At 40.3% G+C, this 16347-nt stretch overlaps 3 protein-coding genes across 3 annotated transcripts; 1 reads left to right on the top strand and 2 right to left on the bottom strand.

Annotated features, from left to right (window-relative positions):
* Positions 1–209: 209 nt before the first annotated feature.
* Positions 210–3798, bottom strand: LOC117141645 (cytosol aminopeptidase). The gene is made up of 2 exons (XM_033305218.1): positions 3549–3798; positions 210–2491 (listed from the first exon to the last, which is right to left on the bottom strand). The coding sequence occupies exon 2, from the start codon at positions 2177–2179 to the stop codon at positions 572–574; it is 1608 nt and encodes a 535-aa protein (XP_033161109.1). The 5' UTR covers positions 2180–2491; positions 3549–3798; the 3' UTR covers positions 210–571.
* A 577-nt stretch (positions 3799–4375) lies between these two features.
* Positions 4376–5177, bottom strand: LOC117140559. Its single transcript, XM_033303556.1, has one exon. It carries the CDS (start codon positions 5084–5086, stop codon positions 4439–4441), a length of 648 nt encoding a protein of 215 aa, XP_033159447.1. The 5' UTR covers positions 5087–5177; the 3' UTR covers positions 4376–4438.
* A 738-nt stretch (positions 5178–5915) lies between these two features.
* Positions 5916–9467, top strand: LOC117140427 (ATP-dependent RNA helicase DBP4). The gene is made up of 2 exons (XM_033303341.1): positions 5916–6180; positions 6239–9467. Exons 1-2 carry the CDS (start codon positions 5916–5918, stop codon positions 9184–9186), a joined length of 3213 nt encoding a protein of 1070 aa, XP_033159232.1. The 3' UTR covers positions 9187–9467.
* Positions 9468–16347: the final 6880 nt, after the last annotated feature.

The following is a 16347-nucleotide window of genomic DNA, read 5'->3' as shown; positions in this document are numbered from 1 at the left end:
GATGGCCCGTCTGAGGACCTTGGACGGTAGTTTAGTGGGTTTATTTTCTACCCAAAAATGCATTAAATTGGTCAAAGCTGTGGCTAATAGTTCATCGTTGAAGACAATCGACCCAAAGCAGGATTAAAGCACTTATTTGATCAACTCTGAATATGATATGTCTTTGGATCATTACCTCTACCTTTAATTAATTTCAAAACTCGTTATCGTTCTTTTTAGATGACCCTACAATTTATTACATTTGATTGTCTGCCGAACGTTTATAATTGATTGTTACAATGATTTTTCTGTGTGAATTAGAATTTTTTTGGACGCTAGACAATCTCTGCCAGCCAACTCAGCCCCGGGATGCGGCCGAGTCATAAACATAAAATACAAACATTGAACGAGCTCTGGTCCCTTGTCCTGGGACTTTGGTCAACAGATTAAAACGTTGGGTGAACATCGCCATCCCATATCATAAATATACACAGTTGGAGCCGAACATCCATTTTTCGAGAGCTTTTAGGAGTCGCCAGTCAAAGAACCAATCAAAACGTAATCGAAGTCATCCGCAGACATTGAACATCAATTATTTGGGCTGTTCGGGGCAGGCGATTTGGTAGAGGAACTGCACCAATGTCCTGGTCGGTCTGCCAGTCATCCTGCCAGCTGTCAAGTAGGGTATCAATCCATAGGTGCTCAGTAGTCCAGTGCCATAGGTATCCAGATGGGCCCAATCGCTGCAGGGCACGAGCTCGTGGAGAACAGCAGCTGCCAGACAAGACGAGGCATATCCCTCGCCATCGTTCAGGAGGTCGAAGCTGAGGTGTTCTGCCACACGATCCTTGTAGTAGCGCCATAAGGGGAATCGCCACAAGCGATCACCGGTCAAGGAACCGGCACGCTGGAACTGTTTCCATATGTAGTGAGAATTCGACCAGATTCCTGTGGCTCCGCCGCCAACTGCCTTTTTCACGCCCTTGCACATCGAGCCCACATCCACGACGAGTCTGGGCTTGTATGTTATCTGACCATAGAGCATGGGATCCGAGATGACCACCACTCCTGTTCGACTTATGTTACGCACCGCCAGAGATTTGGAATTGAGTAAGGTCACCACATCGCCAGGCTTGCAGGACATTCCAGAGGGCAGATTCTCGCACAGCGGTATCACAGCAGTTATATTGATGGGCAAGGATAGCGCTGCTGCTGCGCGCATGGCGGCCAAGATGCTTGCCGCTCCAGTGAGATCTCCGCGGAACTCATCCATGCCCTTGCAAGGACGCAGGTTGATGCCACCGGAATTGAAGGTAATGCCTTGACCCACCAGCAGAATGGGCTTATCTTCCGGTGCGGTGCCGCAATAGGCCACCTCGAGGAGAACGGGTGGTTCGCAACTGCCTTTGGCAATCATCAGGAAGGAGTTCAGATGTTGCTGCTCAATCCACTCCATGGTGCGAACCTCCACGGTGATGCCGCATGGGCACAGTGAATCCACGGCAGCCTGCGCCACAATTGTCGGCGTCATGCAATTGGCTGGGGCATCACACAGTCTTCTGGCCAAATTCTGTGCCTCCGCCTTGAAGAGGCCCCTTGTCCAGGACTCGACATCCGGTGAACCATGCAGCTCCAGTTTCGGTATAGTGCTGCGGTACTTCTTGGCCAGGTTCTCCTCATATCGCCAAATGGCCAGTGCGGCACCTTCGGCTGCCTGTTCGGCATAGTCCATATTATCCACATGCACTTCCGAGCAGCCAATGCTTTGTAATGATCGGGCACCGATTCCGGCTGCTATGCGCACATTCTCCATGCCCTCGTCCAGCATTTCCAGTTCATTGAAGGCTATGCCTTCGAGACCAACGCCCACCACGCAAATGGATCGAAACTCGCTGTCCACATTGTTGAAGACCTTGCCGCGACCCAATCGTCCAGTCAACTTGGTTTCGCAAACCAACTCCGATAGCTTGCCCTGCACACGATCGTCAAACTTCTCGCCAGCAGGCGTCAGTCGAGGTCCCTTGCCCGACTCCTTTTCGTAAAGGCCCAAAACGATTCCTTTGCCGCCCTTGACGGCATCGCCAGCTCCACAGCCGGCGGTCACATGGCGAACAGATCCAATTTGGGGCACGGCGTTTACGCGGCACCGGCTCAAGCTCCTCGCCAAGGCGGGTCCCTTCAGCAACAGTTGTCCACGCATAGTATATAGTATTATGTGTACCGCACTATATACGCGAGCTATGATCTGCACAATTTTGACGACTGGTGTGTGTTTTTCACAATTTATGGCAACTCTCGAAGTGTAATGTATGTTGGTCTCTCGAACTGTCTCTAATAATTTTGACCTGCCACGTTCAAAGGTTTTGTCAAGTGTCCAAAAAAAAAAAGTTTCAAAAATGTTTCATGTGCGAACGTAAAATGTATATTTAAAAAAGGAACGAACGAAATGCGTTGTGTGCTTTCGTTGCTAAAATCGGTAAGACTAAACCAAACCGAACAAATTTTTTGATAACTGCAAAGAAACGGAATACTAGATCAGAAAAAATACGGAAATTCAAATGAAGAGTCAAACAAGGAAATATATGTGTATGCATAGGTATAGAATCTAAAGGTTTACTTAGTGTCTATTCTTCACAGTTGCGATTTGAAGAACATTTGTAACTTGCGGCTGTGATGCATGTAGAGTTGGTAAAATTGTCTTCATAGACAATATGAAAAACAAATAAAATATGTATGGGAAATTTATAAGCGAAATTTGATTCCATGGGTTTTTTACATGTGCTTGATCTAAAGACCTTCTTGTTTCAACAAAACAGCGTTCTTATGAAGTCATTAAATATTTGTAATGCATTTTCCTATTATATAGCAGCCATTCTGGCAATAATCCTAATTAATGGAAAATAAACCTAAGCTCAATGTTTTTAAAATTAATTCGCTTTATGCACAACATTTTTTAACTTATTGGGCTTAGTTCGATGAAAATAGGACAAATGTGTTATATATAGCTGCTATATAAATTAAATAAATATAAATAAATATATATAATATATATATTTTTATATAAAATTTATAAAAAATCTATAATATAATTATAAAATCAATTACTGCAAGGGTATATATGCTTCTGGTTTTTTGGAAATAATGTTCTTGAGTTATTCAAGATCTAAGCTTATTATTATTTCGGCTGATTTCGATCGGTTATTTCGGTCGCTGATCAAAAACTTGTATATTTATAAGGTCGGAAATGCTTTCACCTCTCTTATACTTTTCTGCTAATCTAGTATATCCCTTCACTCTTACAAGTAGTATACATATTCTTTGATTTAAGTCCCCAAGACATTGCATTTAATTTAAAAGTAGAAAGAAATTATAATATAAATTTTTATTGTGCTATTTGCAGTGTTCTATTTCTTCAAAGACGAAACCATTACTACAAATCTGGTGAGTTACCAAGAGAAACTTTATAAGAACCTTTTAAGCAGTTAATAGAAAACCTATAAAGCATTAAAACTGGCACCCCGAAAAGATACATCCTTTCCTTAAGTTTAGTTCTTAGTTTTATTACTTACCAGCAAGTCGAAACAGTGGACCGAAATGGGGAATCGAGAGTTGACCCGAATTGTGTGGTTTGCCAATGGAGAACTCAAGAAACGATCCTTGCCACTGTCGTTTTTCCTCGTTTGCTGACCGACACAGATCCTGTCGATATGATTCAGTTCAATACTTAGAGTGTCCAAAGCGCGAATAACTTTCGGCACTAAAGCAATTTACATAAAATGTTTATTTGGGTATAATTTTGAAATGTGCTCGGAGAATTCTCGTTTTTACGTGAACTTCGATCGGTTGAGTGTCATGTCGGTGATGTTGAGATTTCTATAATAAGCAAATAGATATTTAAAAGGTCAATAATGTAGGAGTACTACTATTAAGAGTTTTCTGAATATAATTCCCCGTCAAATGAAAAACTCTTGAAATAATTATATAGGGATACAAACATTTTTTAAAGCAATAAATGGCACTTGTGTATTTATGTACTCCTTTCACATTCATTTGCCGTGAGTTTCCACTGAATAAAAGTGAGTAAGAAAAAGTGATTGCCGCATATTTCCCACGTGGTGGAAAAGTTTTTCCAACAATAAAATGCCAAGCGGTGCATAAAGTTCATAGAAAAGTTTTCTCTTCTGTTGATTGAAAATGTCGCTTATTGTCGCAGGCAAAACAACAGAAGAAATGAACAATAAAAAAATATATAGTTGAGAAATTAAAATCAACAATAAACCAATCACGAATTTAATTGTTCAAATTATGCTACAATAATTTAAGTTTACTGATTTGTGCGAAGAAAACAATCAATATCACTATAAAACCATAGAACTAGTCAACAAAATCGATTTATTTTCAATATTTCTAATTTTGGCAGTGAACATAAAATAAAAATTTTAAATCAAGATTGCCATGTTCAGTCCAAAAGATGCGTTTCAATGGAAATACGATTTCCGGAAAGATGAGATGCCTTCTCCAAGGATACTCCTCCGCCGATAATTTGCGACCAATAAGGTATCAAAGCCACTGATGCAGAACGATGCCAAAAAAGCCCTTGTAGTTCTCCATATAGCTGAATCGCCCTCCAGTTAGATATGCAGAAATGCTGAATCACCATATAAAATTGAATATAGTTGATCAATCCGCTGGCCACAAAGGTCAATATCCAGGGCAAGGCAAATAACAGGAATATATTCCGCGGAAAGGGTCCCTTATTCAATGCGGAATTCTGTTTTTTTATCCAATTGTTTTTGACTTGCTCGGCAGCTGTTGCGGCCGTAGTTTTAAGGATTCCTTTCCTTTCCATCGATACCTCACTTTTGCAACTTTGCAAGTGTCGGCAGTACCAAACTCCGATCATTGATAGTAGGGAATACATTATGGCCTTGACCAGCATCCAGTGATTGTATTTGTAGCCCAATTGGAGCGTTAGATTACGATCCACGGAGGGATAGACCGTTTTTAAATGGGCATTCGCCTCGATGACCGGCTGAAGATTTGAGCCCAAGTGCAGGGATGTCAGCAGCGCAAAGTATCCAATGTCTTGTATTTTCGGTATGAACATGGTTTTCGAATTTGGAGTTCAAAAATAAAATTTTAAGCACGATTTTTAAATTTTATATCTAATATTGTGTGACGTCAACGTGCTCTGACATTCCTGGTCTGGTTGCTTAAAAAAAAAAATAATATCACAATCATTTTTTGATTTTTATTTTAAATTATACGGGATCTTTCACAGCAAACATATAGGTAAATAATAAAAGATTTTATCTTTATGTTTGTTATAAATTTATTTATTAAATTGAGGAATGTAAAATGCAGCATGCCGAAACTACTTAACTTTTTGCTTCTTGACTGCATTAACTTAATTTAGCGACACAAATTATTTAAAATTCCCGCCAGCTGGTACAGTTTGAGAGCAACTATTGCCTGTGCTAAAAACCTGCACATAAATGCTTGACAATATTCACTTATTCCAAACTATTATAAATATTAATTTAATATTCAAATATTAAAACAATCAACGTTTTGATACACATATTTCTTGTTGTAAAACAATATATTGCTAAGATTTAAAAAGGAATTCGTTTTTAATTTTTAGTTCAATTGGTTGGAGGGAGTGCTTAGTAAATAGTTAGCACGGATAGAAACCTTGGTGAGAGCCTTAGCTAATAGTGTGTTCACACTTTGCCATAAGGTTTAAATACAAAAAATATAATTTAATTCTGACAATTATATTTTATTTCTGTATGCAATTAAGAAAAATGTTTTCCAGATAAAAATGCTCTGAAAACAAATAACATTTCGTTCTACGTGTATAAGTTCACAAATAATTGGTTTGTAGTATATTTTAGTATATAATTATTCGCGTGTGTTGGATTTTTTGGCCGGCAATGAAAAAGTGTGCATTGTGGCAAGGCAACCGAATCGTTTCAAAATTTTGTCCAAAAAACGGAAAATTACGCGAAATGGAGCGCGAAATAGCGCACAGTTTAGCTAGCGGCGAGGAGCGTAGCAGCGATGTGGCACCTGGCCAGGTTAAGACCTTCGAGGAACTGCGTCTATATCGAAATCTGTTGAACGGATTGAAGCGCAACAATTTTGTGACGCCAACGAAGATTCAGGCGGCTGCCATACCCATGGCACTGGCCAATATGGGTAAATATCTCAAATGCAACGGAAGATTATCAATAACAGCTGCTATATATACCTGCAGATCTAATCATACAGTCGAAGAGTGGAACTGGCAAAACTCTGATCTACGTTATAGCCGTCGTTCAGAGCTTTCAACCCAACATGAACCGACCACATGCCATGGTCGTCGTTCCAACTCGAGAGCTGGCCATTCAGGTGCAGGACACGTTTGTCCAACTCTGCAAATCGTTTCGGGACTTCAAATGCTCTGCTTTCATCGGTGGCACAGAAGTGGCCAAGGATCGCAGCCGAATGAATGAAAGTCGAGTCATTATCGGTACACCGGGACGTCTACTGCATCTGTATGAGAATAGGGTATTGGATGTGTCCAAGCTGCGACTGCTGGTGCTCGACGAGGCCGATCAACTTTATCAGACGAAGAGCCTGCAGCATACGGTCAGTAAGCTCATAGAGGCAATGCCCAAGAACCGGCAGATAATTGCCTGCAGTGCCACATACGATCAGGATTTGGATGAGCGTCTGGCCAAGGTCATGGACAAACCCATGCTTATATCGAATTCGGAAAGGGCTACCGTGCTACTGGGCATTCGCCAGTTTGTCTACGAATTGCCACAGCAGAACAACAGTGTGGAGGAGATGCGTCTTAAGCTGCAGATTCTTGGCCAGATCTTTAGCCAGTTGCCTTACGAACAGGCCATCATCTTTGCCAGCTCACAAATGCGAGCGGATTCCTACAAGAACTATCTAACAGCCAGTGGTGTCGATTGTCATTTGATCTCGGGAGCCATGGAACAATCGGAGCGTTTGCATGTGTTCGAGGGCTATAGAAACTTTACTATGCGCATCTTGGTGGCCACTGATTTGATGGCACGCGGAGTGGACTCCCCGCATGCCAACCTGGTTATCAACATTGATCCACCGCAGGATCATGTCACCTATCTGCACCGCATTGGACGAGCTGGTCGGTTTGGCTCCAAAGGCATAGCCATCACGTTTATATCCTCCAAAAAGGAGAGCCAGAGATTTAGGGAAATGTCGAAAAAAATCGCTACGGCTTGGTCGGTTCTGGAGTTTCCCAAGGAGCCGATGCCCAATGAATTCAATTTTTGGGATTTCGAAAAGTACAACTTTGGATATTACATCAAGGAAGAGAATCCGCTACAGGAAATGCCTATGGAAAACAAGGTTCCTATTAAAGAAAATCCAAGCAAAGACCCTGCAAATCCGGATGCTTTAACGATGAAACCTTTAGTTGACTTAGAAAATCTTCGACAGGATCAGGATGGCAAAAAGAGAGATCCAGAAAAATCAAAAGTTGTTGCAGACAAAGTACTAGTGGCCTTAGAAAATGTTGTATCCCAAAAAGAGTTGGAGCTCGAAAACTTACCAGAAACTTCACATAATAATAAGAATCTTAGGGTCAAAGAACTGAAACAAGTCGAGAAAGAAATTGCAAAGCAAGGAAAGCTTAAGGAAAGTAACTCCAAAGCTGAAGGTTCTAAAACGAACAAGACGGAAAGAAGGAAAAAATTGAACACTCCATCAAAGTTAAATACAAGTGCTTTATCCCAGATACACATACAGCAACCAACTGAAGTACAGCAAACACCAGAGATCACCGTAAATAAATGCTATATGGAAGACATACAACCAACAGCAGACGACAAAGAGTATCATCCTGTTAATGGAGCGGGAACCCAGGTTCCGTCAAAATCTCCCGAATTGACACCAACCCTAACACCGTTGGAGCTGACCCAGGAGCCGTCTGCAACCACAGTGACACCACCTGCACCGCCAGCCAACTCCATTAACAACAAGACCTATTGCCTAGCTGCTCCAACGCAAACCAGTTCGATGACCATACAGAACATGGTAATATCGAACACGGTGGACGACGCCAGTAGCATCAGTTCGGATAGCATGGTGTGTGGCTACCATAGCGATAGGTCCTACGACACCTTCTATGCAACCAGTGATGAGGAGGAGATATGGAATAGATTGATGTCTAAACAAAGGCGTCAGCCGAAGAGAGGCCATGGAAAACGTCGTCTGATACTATACAAGAAAGTATTTCCTAAACTAAACACAAAAGTTAAACGCAAGTTTAAAAAACGGATGAGCTCGTCCTGCAGATCCAAAAAAGCACACTTATTTTATAACAGCGACTTGCAGATGGATGTATACAAAAGAATATCACATTTGCCGCACATGAATTTGTGTCATCTGCTTGATAAATTTACAAATCAAGAGAGATTTCTGAAACGGATCCGCAAGTATGCAAAGAAGCAACTCATGGATAATGCGACGGTTAGCATTTTGCTGGATAAGCTCTATAAATCCATGCTGGAACTGTACTATAACAGTGCTAAGGAGAGGAAGAAGCATGTTAAGGATGCCATGAAGGAGGCCCTAAAATCCATTGATAACTACGAGAGTCAAGAGTCTTCGGCATCAGAGGAGGAGGATGATCTAAAGAACAAGCTTAGTGTTCATGTGACGAATCAGATGGACATACCACCAATGCCACAGGCCGCTGATGAAATGGGCTCAGGAAGTGAATCGGATACGGAGGACTCGCAGGAGTACGGCGTAGGCGAAGAGATCATTGCGGACGATGAGGACGATGGCAGCGATGGCGAACCAAATTCATCGAGTGGTTTTGTAGAGAGTCAGGAGAGTGTTTCGTCTGGAATTGACACTTCCGTTTACGAAACGGAGTCTACGGGCGCATCTGGAAATAGTTCTAGTGCATTCTTTATCTCGGATGATGAATCAGATGTTGAATCCTTAACATATTCGGAAGATGGGAGCAATGTCAGCACGGCAGGATCAAGCTCTCCGCGCTCTACAGTAGTGAGCAGCAGCGATGAATATTCGGATGATGAATCCGTAACTGTAGCCAATGGCATTACATTGCAGAACGCCCAATTATTGTGGGTGCAGACTTTCAAGATGCAGTACCAATTCATTGCCTCACATGTGGCCAATAATCTACAGAACCATTACTAAATGGTTATGAATGAATAACTAGTGAAAACTCAGGCATTAAAATTAAACTTAACTAATATCACTTCACTCGGAAACAAAACGCATCAGTTCCAAGAGAGGCTGCATCAGTCTCTTTCCTAACATTTTTATATCGTAGCCAGTTAAATCGTTTTCTTAATTTAAATACTCAATTTCGAAATAGCTAATAGCATGTTGAATACCATGAATGTTTTGTATGCAAACAATAAATTGCAGAATTTGTTACCAAAAAATAAATGAATTAAAGCAGAAAACTACATTTTGAATATATTCATTGCTCAACTTCTTTGGTTTCAAAATTGATTGTTTTTCATGTTAATACGCTACATAATCGCATCAAACAAATTAATCCACAATGTGAAAGTTAAATCCCTTTAATCACTCGCAATGATTTATCTAAGAGATGGGAAAACAAACATTTTCCTTGGTTTCGGCCAGCCGGATGGATGAAGGTAAAGAAGCGGCGCCAACCGACTGCCGGGACATAAATCATATAGTCAGTGGGATTGGGATCGGGATCGGCATCGTCCATCGACCATCGGGCAACGGGCATCAGCTGTGTGGCAGACAACATTGTTGCACGGCCGCCGCTCACTTTGCATCGACTGCAACTGGCTTCAGAGGTGTTAACCCATTAATTAGCTCTTGTCAAAAGTCGTTCACTCGATTTTGGAAGCCACTCGAAAATCAGAATGGAGTGTACAAAAATATGACATATATTTATTATTTTTTATTATGAACATTTTATAACCACTTAAAATTTAATGCATTTTGTAAATTATTTATGCAACAAATACCATTATGCTCAGCAAATAAATGAGTTCTACTATTTTATTTTTATAAACCACTGCTGTATCTAATTTTTAATTTATTTTTAAATTGATTAAATTCAGTTAAAATTTTTAAGTTTCCTTTTACGAGTTGTATGTCCCCATTTGCGAGTGCTTTTCAGTGGGTTAAGCGAAAGAGACGGTCCACAGGCGGCATGCCGCGTCGGTGGCATAGTCAAAACATTCGCCCTGCGGTCGAGCACGCAAAAAGCCGGCATCTGGATGGTACTGCTCATTGGTCGGCGATCTGCAGTGCCCCCAGTGCCCCCTTCGTTGCAAGTCCAATAAGGAGCGTGAGAAAACGCAAATTCAAAGCGAGCTGGAAGCGACAACATTTTATAGATCCTAGAGACATGCATAGCGCTGCATTTTGTCGCTGCCGCAGTGGCAGCAAACTCAATTCGATTAGCGATAAATGCGAGATGCGAAAAATGCTCGGCCAGCTGGTGCAGGTGTTAAAGTCTTATAATGATGTTAACATTTTTATGGCACACAACAAAATAAACTAAAGATTTGTTCAGCGCAATAATATTTTTACGGTCTCGTCGTCCATATATGGGTGCACACCAGCCAATTGCCGCCGCGTTTTCTGTGTTTTCCATCTGGGGGCCAAGTGGAACGCTCCAGGGGCCATGGGCAATTTGCAGATACACTGATTCAGATACACCGGGCCGCACAAAACTAATTAAAATTGCTGAACGTCTTGAAAATAATTATAGCGAAATTAGTCGAAAATTAAGTAAAGTATATCACATGGGGGTAGGATATTACAACAATTATTTTTAAGCTGTAAGCGTAATAATTAAAATTAAGATATGGGCTTTATACAAAACTAAGATTATTGATTACCAATAAACAGATAAGACGCTATCTTTGCTGATCTGAAAACCAAATAAATGAGGCATGTTAAGATGCAAAAATCCATTAGTCGCCCAACTGCTAATTAGAATTTATTGCTTATGAAATGATGATAAACGAAGTAGAGATCTCAATTAAGATAGCCAACGCGCTAATCAATTTAACTTAATCCTAGCCCTTGGCTAACCCAAGATTTCAGCAGCTGAAGACATTATCCCCCCCAGCCGCCCCCTTATCGGCCCCTTGGGGGTGTGGCCCAGCTCCGATTTATGTGACCGAATGCACAACGCCCGGCCACGCATTCATAAATAAAAGTCATCATTAATTAAATTTAGTATAAACAACATGGCATGCCTGCAATTATTCACTCACTCATTCACTCGCTTGTTGCTCTTTCGGCCCAAAACGCGACGACATGGCAACAACAAAAAAGACAACATGAATAAATAAATAAAAACTAAAAGCGTAAGAAACCAAAGGAAGCAAAATAAATAAAATAAATAAGCCAAAAAAGAAACGATAGGAAAACGCACGCAATACGCGCCGGGCAAACAAAGCAGAAAAAACCGTTGACAAAAATGATCTGTGGGCAATTATAATGAATTATTTTGACACTTAGGGCCTGTGCAAATGCATAACTTAAATGCATAAACGTAATTTATGCAGTGCCCCACTGAAATGCTGTTTTATCGCATTTTAAATGTGATAAATAAAGTTCTGGGTTATGTTTTTTCATTTACATTTTCTTTTCTTATTTCTTTTTTTTTTTGGGCCACATAGAGTCCTACGCAAGAAATATTTCCGCTGGCATTTTTCACTTCAACTACAAGTTGCATATGGCATGGAAAATTGCGCAGAATCCGTTTTTAATTGGTGAAAAATAGCACAGATTTTCCACGCTTTCGGTGTCGGTGCTGCGCTTTGCCCCAAAGGGTTTGCCAAGTAGCCACCTTGACTGCCTTTTGACCATGCCTAAGTTGGACTTCTATATTTTTTCCATTTTTTTTTTGTTACCAGCGACTCGAGTGCGATTCACATCGCCCCACAGATTCGCAATGCCAATAAATTGTGCACATTATGGCGGGGTGAGCCGTTGGCCAAGAGGTTGGCCAGAAGTTACCGGGATCAGGGGGCAAAACTACCATGCAATGCATACTTTTACGAGGCACTGTATGAGTAGCTAAGTTTTAATAACCAATGCTCATTTGATTACTAACAATAATATTGAGTAAAGCTTAATTAAGAAGAGGTATTCAGTTTTATATTTTATTTTTATTTTAAACAACTTTAACTTTAAATTTGATTCATATTTCATTCAACTATTTTCTGACCCTCTAGTGTTCCCAGAATTCCGCTTACTTTGGCCCCCCATTCAATGCCCAATCATAAAACCTCTTTTAGAACGTCGAAGAGACCGTTGAAGTGCCTTTACGGTGGTGCCCAATTGGCAGCGAGACTTTTTGGCTTTTGTGGTTCCCAGGCGACTTGGAGCGAAACATGCGAGCTGCGGCTTTAATTGTTGCCGCTGCCGCCAAGTGGATTTTCTAATGCAATTTTCCAAAGGAGCTTACGCAATGCCCGGCAACAGTCACCACATCAGCCGCAGCAACTGCAGCGGTAACTGCAACTGCAACTGCAGCAGCCGTTGCCGCTGCAGCAACAATGGCAACATGTTGCAATGGTCTTGCCGCCTTGAACGTGTTGCGCGCATAATTACTAAACGCAGTCAGTCGGTGAGTAACTGCGGCTTTTTAATCCCCCCTTTTGGGGGGCCCCCCAAAGTTGCACAGCCTTTACTGTATGCCGATCTCAGCCATAGTCCCAGATCCAGTACCAGATTCAGAGTCTCAAGCCCCGGCAGTAATCATTCCGCACATACGCGCATATTTAGCATTTTTAAATTGTTGCATTTCGCGCATTTTTTATGACAAGAGCGAGACTTTGATGCTGACGGTTGGCCAGCACAGCGAAAATTATTTTTAATTCTTCGTGTCTAGTAACCAAATTTGTCCCTTTTCTAATATCCAATTGATAAAATAGATTGATGAATAAAAATAATGTTGTTATTATCCGACGTATGATAGATATCTAAACAGTCAAATGAAAGTATTTCTTTCAATTAAATTGGAATGGAAACAAATTTGTAATCCAAATAAACGTACATTTAAATTGGATTTAACATAGTATGAATTTCGAACTCAAACAGTTTTTCTCGGTGTATTACTTAGCCACAGCGAGACCACCATTACCTCCAGGTGGACAACACTTCATCCAAGTTCCTCCATCCAGTTACCTTCTGGTGCACTTTGCCGCACACATGTGGCCCATAAATGAAATACATACATATTGCAAATCACACTAAATAGTTGCAGATGCTAAGGTATTTCGGCAGTGATTGTTGTGGGGACTCAAGAGGTATGTGGTTGAATGAACTGGAAAGTGTACCCACAGGAATCTTAATGAGTTCTGGAATTAATTGGTGTTGAAGGGAAAATTAAAAGGAAAATATCTCCATATTCCTATACTAGCTAGCATTTTTAACGCTCTACTTGTTTTAACAATAGCAAAATATAATATTATAATGGAATAGCAATATCTTCAATTTTAAGCATATACATATAACATGAGTTTTTCCATTTTAATATCACAACATATCATTAAAATACTTTATTTTAGCCAATTAAGAAACTATTTCAAGCATCGCATTGCTTTATAAAAAGCTTTATAGTGCTATAAAGCACTATTCCTAATCAGCGGAAAACTTGGGTGAATAAAAAAATTACTATACGAGCCCATAAAAACTGGCTTTATCTTGAACTTTCCTACAGATGAAGAGTTTACAGGGCCATAAAAACAAAATTAGTTTAAATTGAATGTTGAACAAACTCTAAAGAAAATAGTTACTCACGTGAATGATATATATAACGAATAAAACCAACTGCCCAGGCTATTTGCTTTATCAGCAATTACAATATTTGCAGTAGAAAAGAGTGCTAAATGCAATTCGAGATGCCTGAAGCGAAACGCATCAAAAATTGCACAACAAGTGCCGTGGATTTCCTGTATAACTGGTGATCAGCGATGACGGCAACAGGAAACGGACAATAATTGAATTTCGAATTTGAATTGGAAGTTGAAGTTGATTTTCAGCGGAAATTATAAATGATGTGCCATATATTATGGTTAAGATATAATGCTAACGTCTAGCCGTATGCAAGTAATATTTTGCAATTTACCAGCAAGCTAAGCTTTTCATTTATTTATATTTTTTTTTTTTTGAACCAATCGCTAGCCAGTCGAAAAGCTCTGCTTGCAGTCAACTTTCAAGGTTGCCTTTCCAATAAGAACGCCGGCTTTGAGCCAAATGCCCAATGATTGATTTATATTGTCAGCTGAACGAAAGAGGGGCTTGCAGTGGATGGCAGGGCGGTTTTGGTCACATGTGTGAGCATAAATGTGCAATTTGCTAATTGTAGCACATAACGGTCGGCCGACCTCCCTCTCGATATCTTTTCTACCAGTTCTCTAGCTGCCGACACTTGCGGTCAAAATAATGTCTTTATTGCTTTTGCCAATGGTTATAAAACTAAACAGGGGGTTTGCTGAACGGATTCAGTTGTTGGTTTCTTTATGCGAAAATATATTTCAGTTTTTAATTATGTTTGTTGTTAATACTGGTTGATAGCTTAGAGGCAAATTAGGTCTTAAAAAGCATGTCGAACATTGCCCCAATATGTATAGTGACACCTTTATTCTTTTGACCCCGTCTGTGCGACTTTCTGTCCTTTTCCTGCATTCGTGTTCTGGCCTTTTGATGCCCGTTCGAATCGCTAAGCGTTTTGTCATTGTTGTTGGCCCGTTGGTGTTTGGCCTTCAGTAAGATTGGCTTGTTGTTGTTGCTGCTTTTGGTGTTGTTACTAATGCTGTTAGCTGTTCTTTCGCTCGTTTCTCACATTGATGTTTCAAGGTTGCCCAATTAAAAGTGACATTTTGCAACATAATGCGACTGCACTTAACATGTTTTATTGTTCTTACACAATCCAGTTGCCTGCTGTTGTTCAATTCCCCGTCCTCTATTGCTCTATTGCCGCCGCTGCTAATTCACGCTTAAATTATATAATTGAAGTTGATTTTCCTGCACAAAAATTGCTCATTAAGTTGCAATTTACAATTCCATCTGAAGTACCAGAAATATTCGACCCTGATTTCAGAAATATCACGATTTAACGTGTTTAGGAATTTCAAAGAACAGTGGTCTGCTATTAGTGCAATAAAAATTGCCATGGATTTTATTCTAACGGCTCGTAGTATTTATAAAAGAATTATTTGTTTAATAATTATTTAATAAAATCATTAGCATTGAACCATAAATTGCGTAGGTCCATAAAGTTTCACGATTTTTTTAAAACGTATTTATTTGAACCAGTTATCAAGTTGAAGACAAAGATAAAAAGTACATATAATATGATCGATTTAGTTTAATATAAGTTATTTGCATATATATGGGTTTTCGTTGCAATACGATAACAGTTGTATAATTATTTCTTTATACTGTTACACGACTTTTGGAAATATTTACCACTGTTCGGCCATGACTTAAGCTTAGCTCAAATCTTGGGAAAATCCCAATTTATTTCTGATACAATTTAGCTGCCGGCCAGAATTTGTCATTGGCAATTTTCCAGTGACCATCTCTGGCAGCGATAAACTGCCGGCGAATGACAACCCAACATTTTGCAATTGGCCATTTTCCGTGGCTTTCTGGGGGTTTGGGTCCGAAGTGTTGAATTCCAAATTACCCAGGCCGAGGCATCGCTGCTCTATAATCTGGTTACATATATCAATGTGAACCGTTGCTGCGGCGTCGGCGGCGGCTACATTGATTAAAAACGAATTAAAAATGCAAGCAAAAGGCCCCGGAGGGCTTTCAACGCTCAACGCTCGACGCTCGCTGACCACCCATAAACTAAGCGAATTACTTGGGGCGCGTTAAATGGAAATCGAAGTGGGGAACTTGCTCCCTGCCTCCTTTGCAATTACACCCCCTCGGGGGTCGTCCACTGGCTTTACCCCCCTTCTCGACACATTAAATACGCATTTGTTATGTGTCGCAAGCTGGAATGAATAACTTAACAGAGAGCTAAAAACGAACTGAGAGCGGGCGTAGCCTTGTCCATTATTCAATTGAGTAATTTTTTATTTAGTTGGGCTGGCCTGTTTTTTAGTTTTGCTACACTAAGGGAAAATTAACTTATTCTTAACTCACTACTTAAAAGGGTTTCAGATAATACCAGAAATGCTGCTAAGCAAAAGCAAAACAAAAGACTTAGGCAACAAACTTGGCAAAGCGTAAAAATAGGACTTTTTTTTGTAAATTTTATTAATTGGAACTAAACAAGTTTACTGCTACCTATGTGGCAGCTTTACTAGGTTTTACATAAAGATCTATTTTGAT

Source organism: Drosophila mauritiana, chromosome 3L (assembly GCF_004382145.1).
Source record: "Drosophila mauritiana strain mau12 chromosome 3L, ASM438214v1, whole genome shotgun sequence".
NCBI lineage: Eukaryota > Metazoa > Arthropoda > Insecta > Diptera > Drosophilidae > Drosophila > Drosophila mauritiana.
Note: the sequence above shows the minus strand (reverse complement) of the source record. Positions and strands in the feature narration are given on the sequence as shown.

Coding starts and splice junctions, on each gene's coding strand:
- LOC117140559 (XM_033303556.1), bottom strand. CDS start 5,086: ATGTTCATACCGAAAATACAAGACATTGGATACTTTGCGCTGCTGACA.
- LOC117140427 (XM_033303341.1), top strand. CDS start 5,916: ATGAAAAAGTGTGCATTGTGGCAAGGCAACCGAATCGTTTCAAAATTT. Junction 6,181..6,238: donor CATGGCACTGGCCAATATGG/GTAAATATCTCA, acceptor ATATACCTGCAG/ATCTAATCATACAGTCGAAG.
- LOC117141645 (XM_033305218.1), bottom strand. CDS start 2,179: ATGCGTGGACAACTGTTGCTGAAGGGACCCGCCTTGGCGAGGAGCTTG.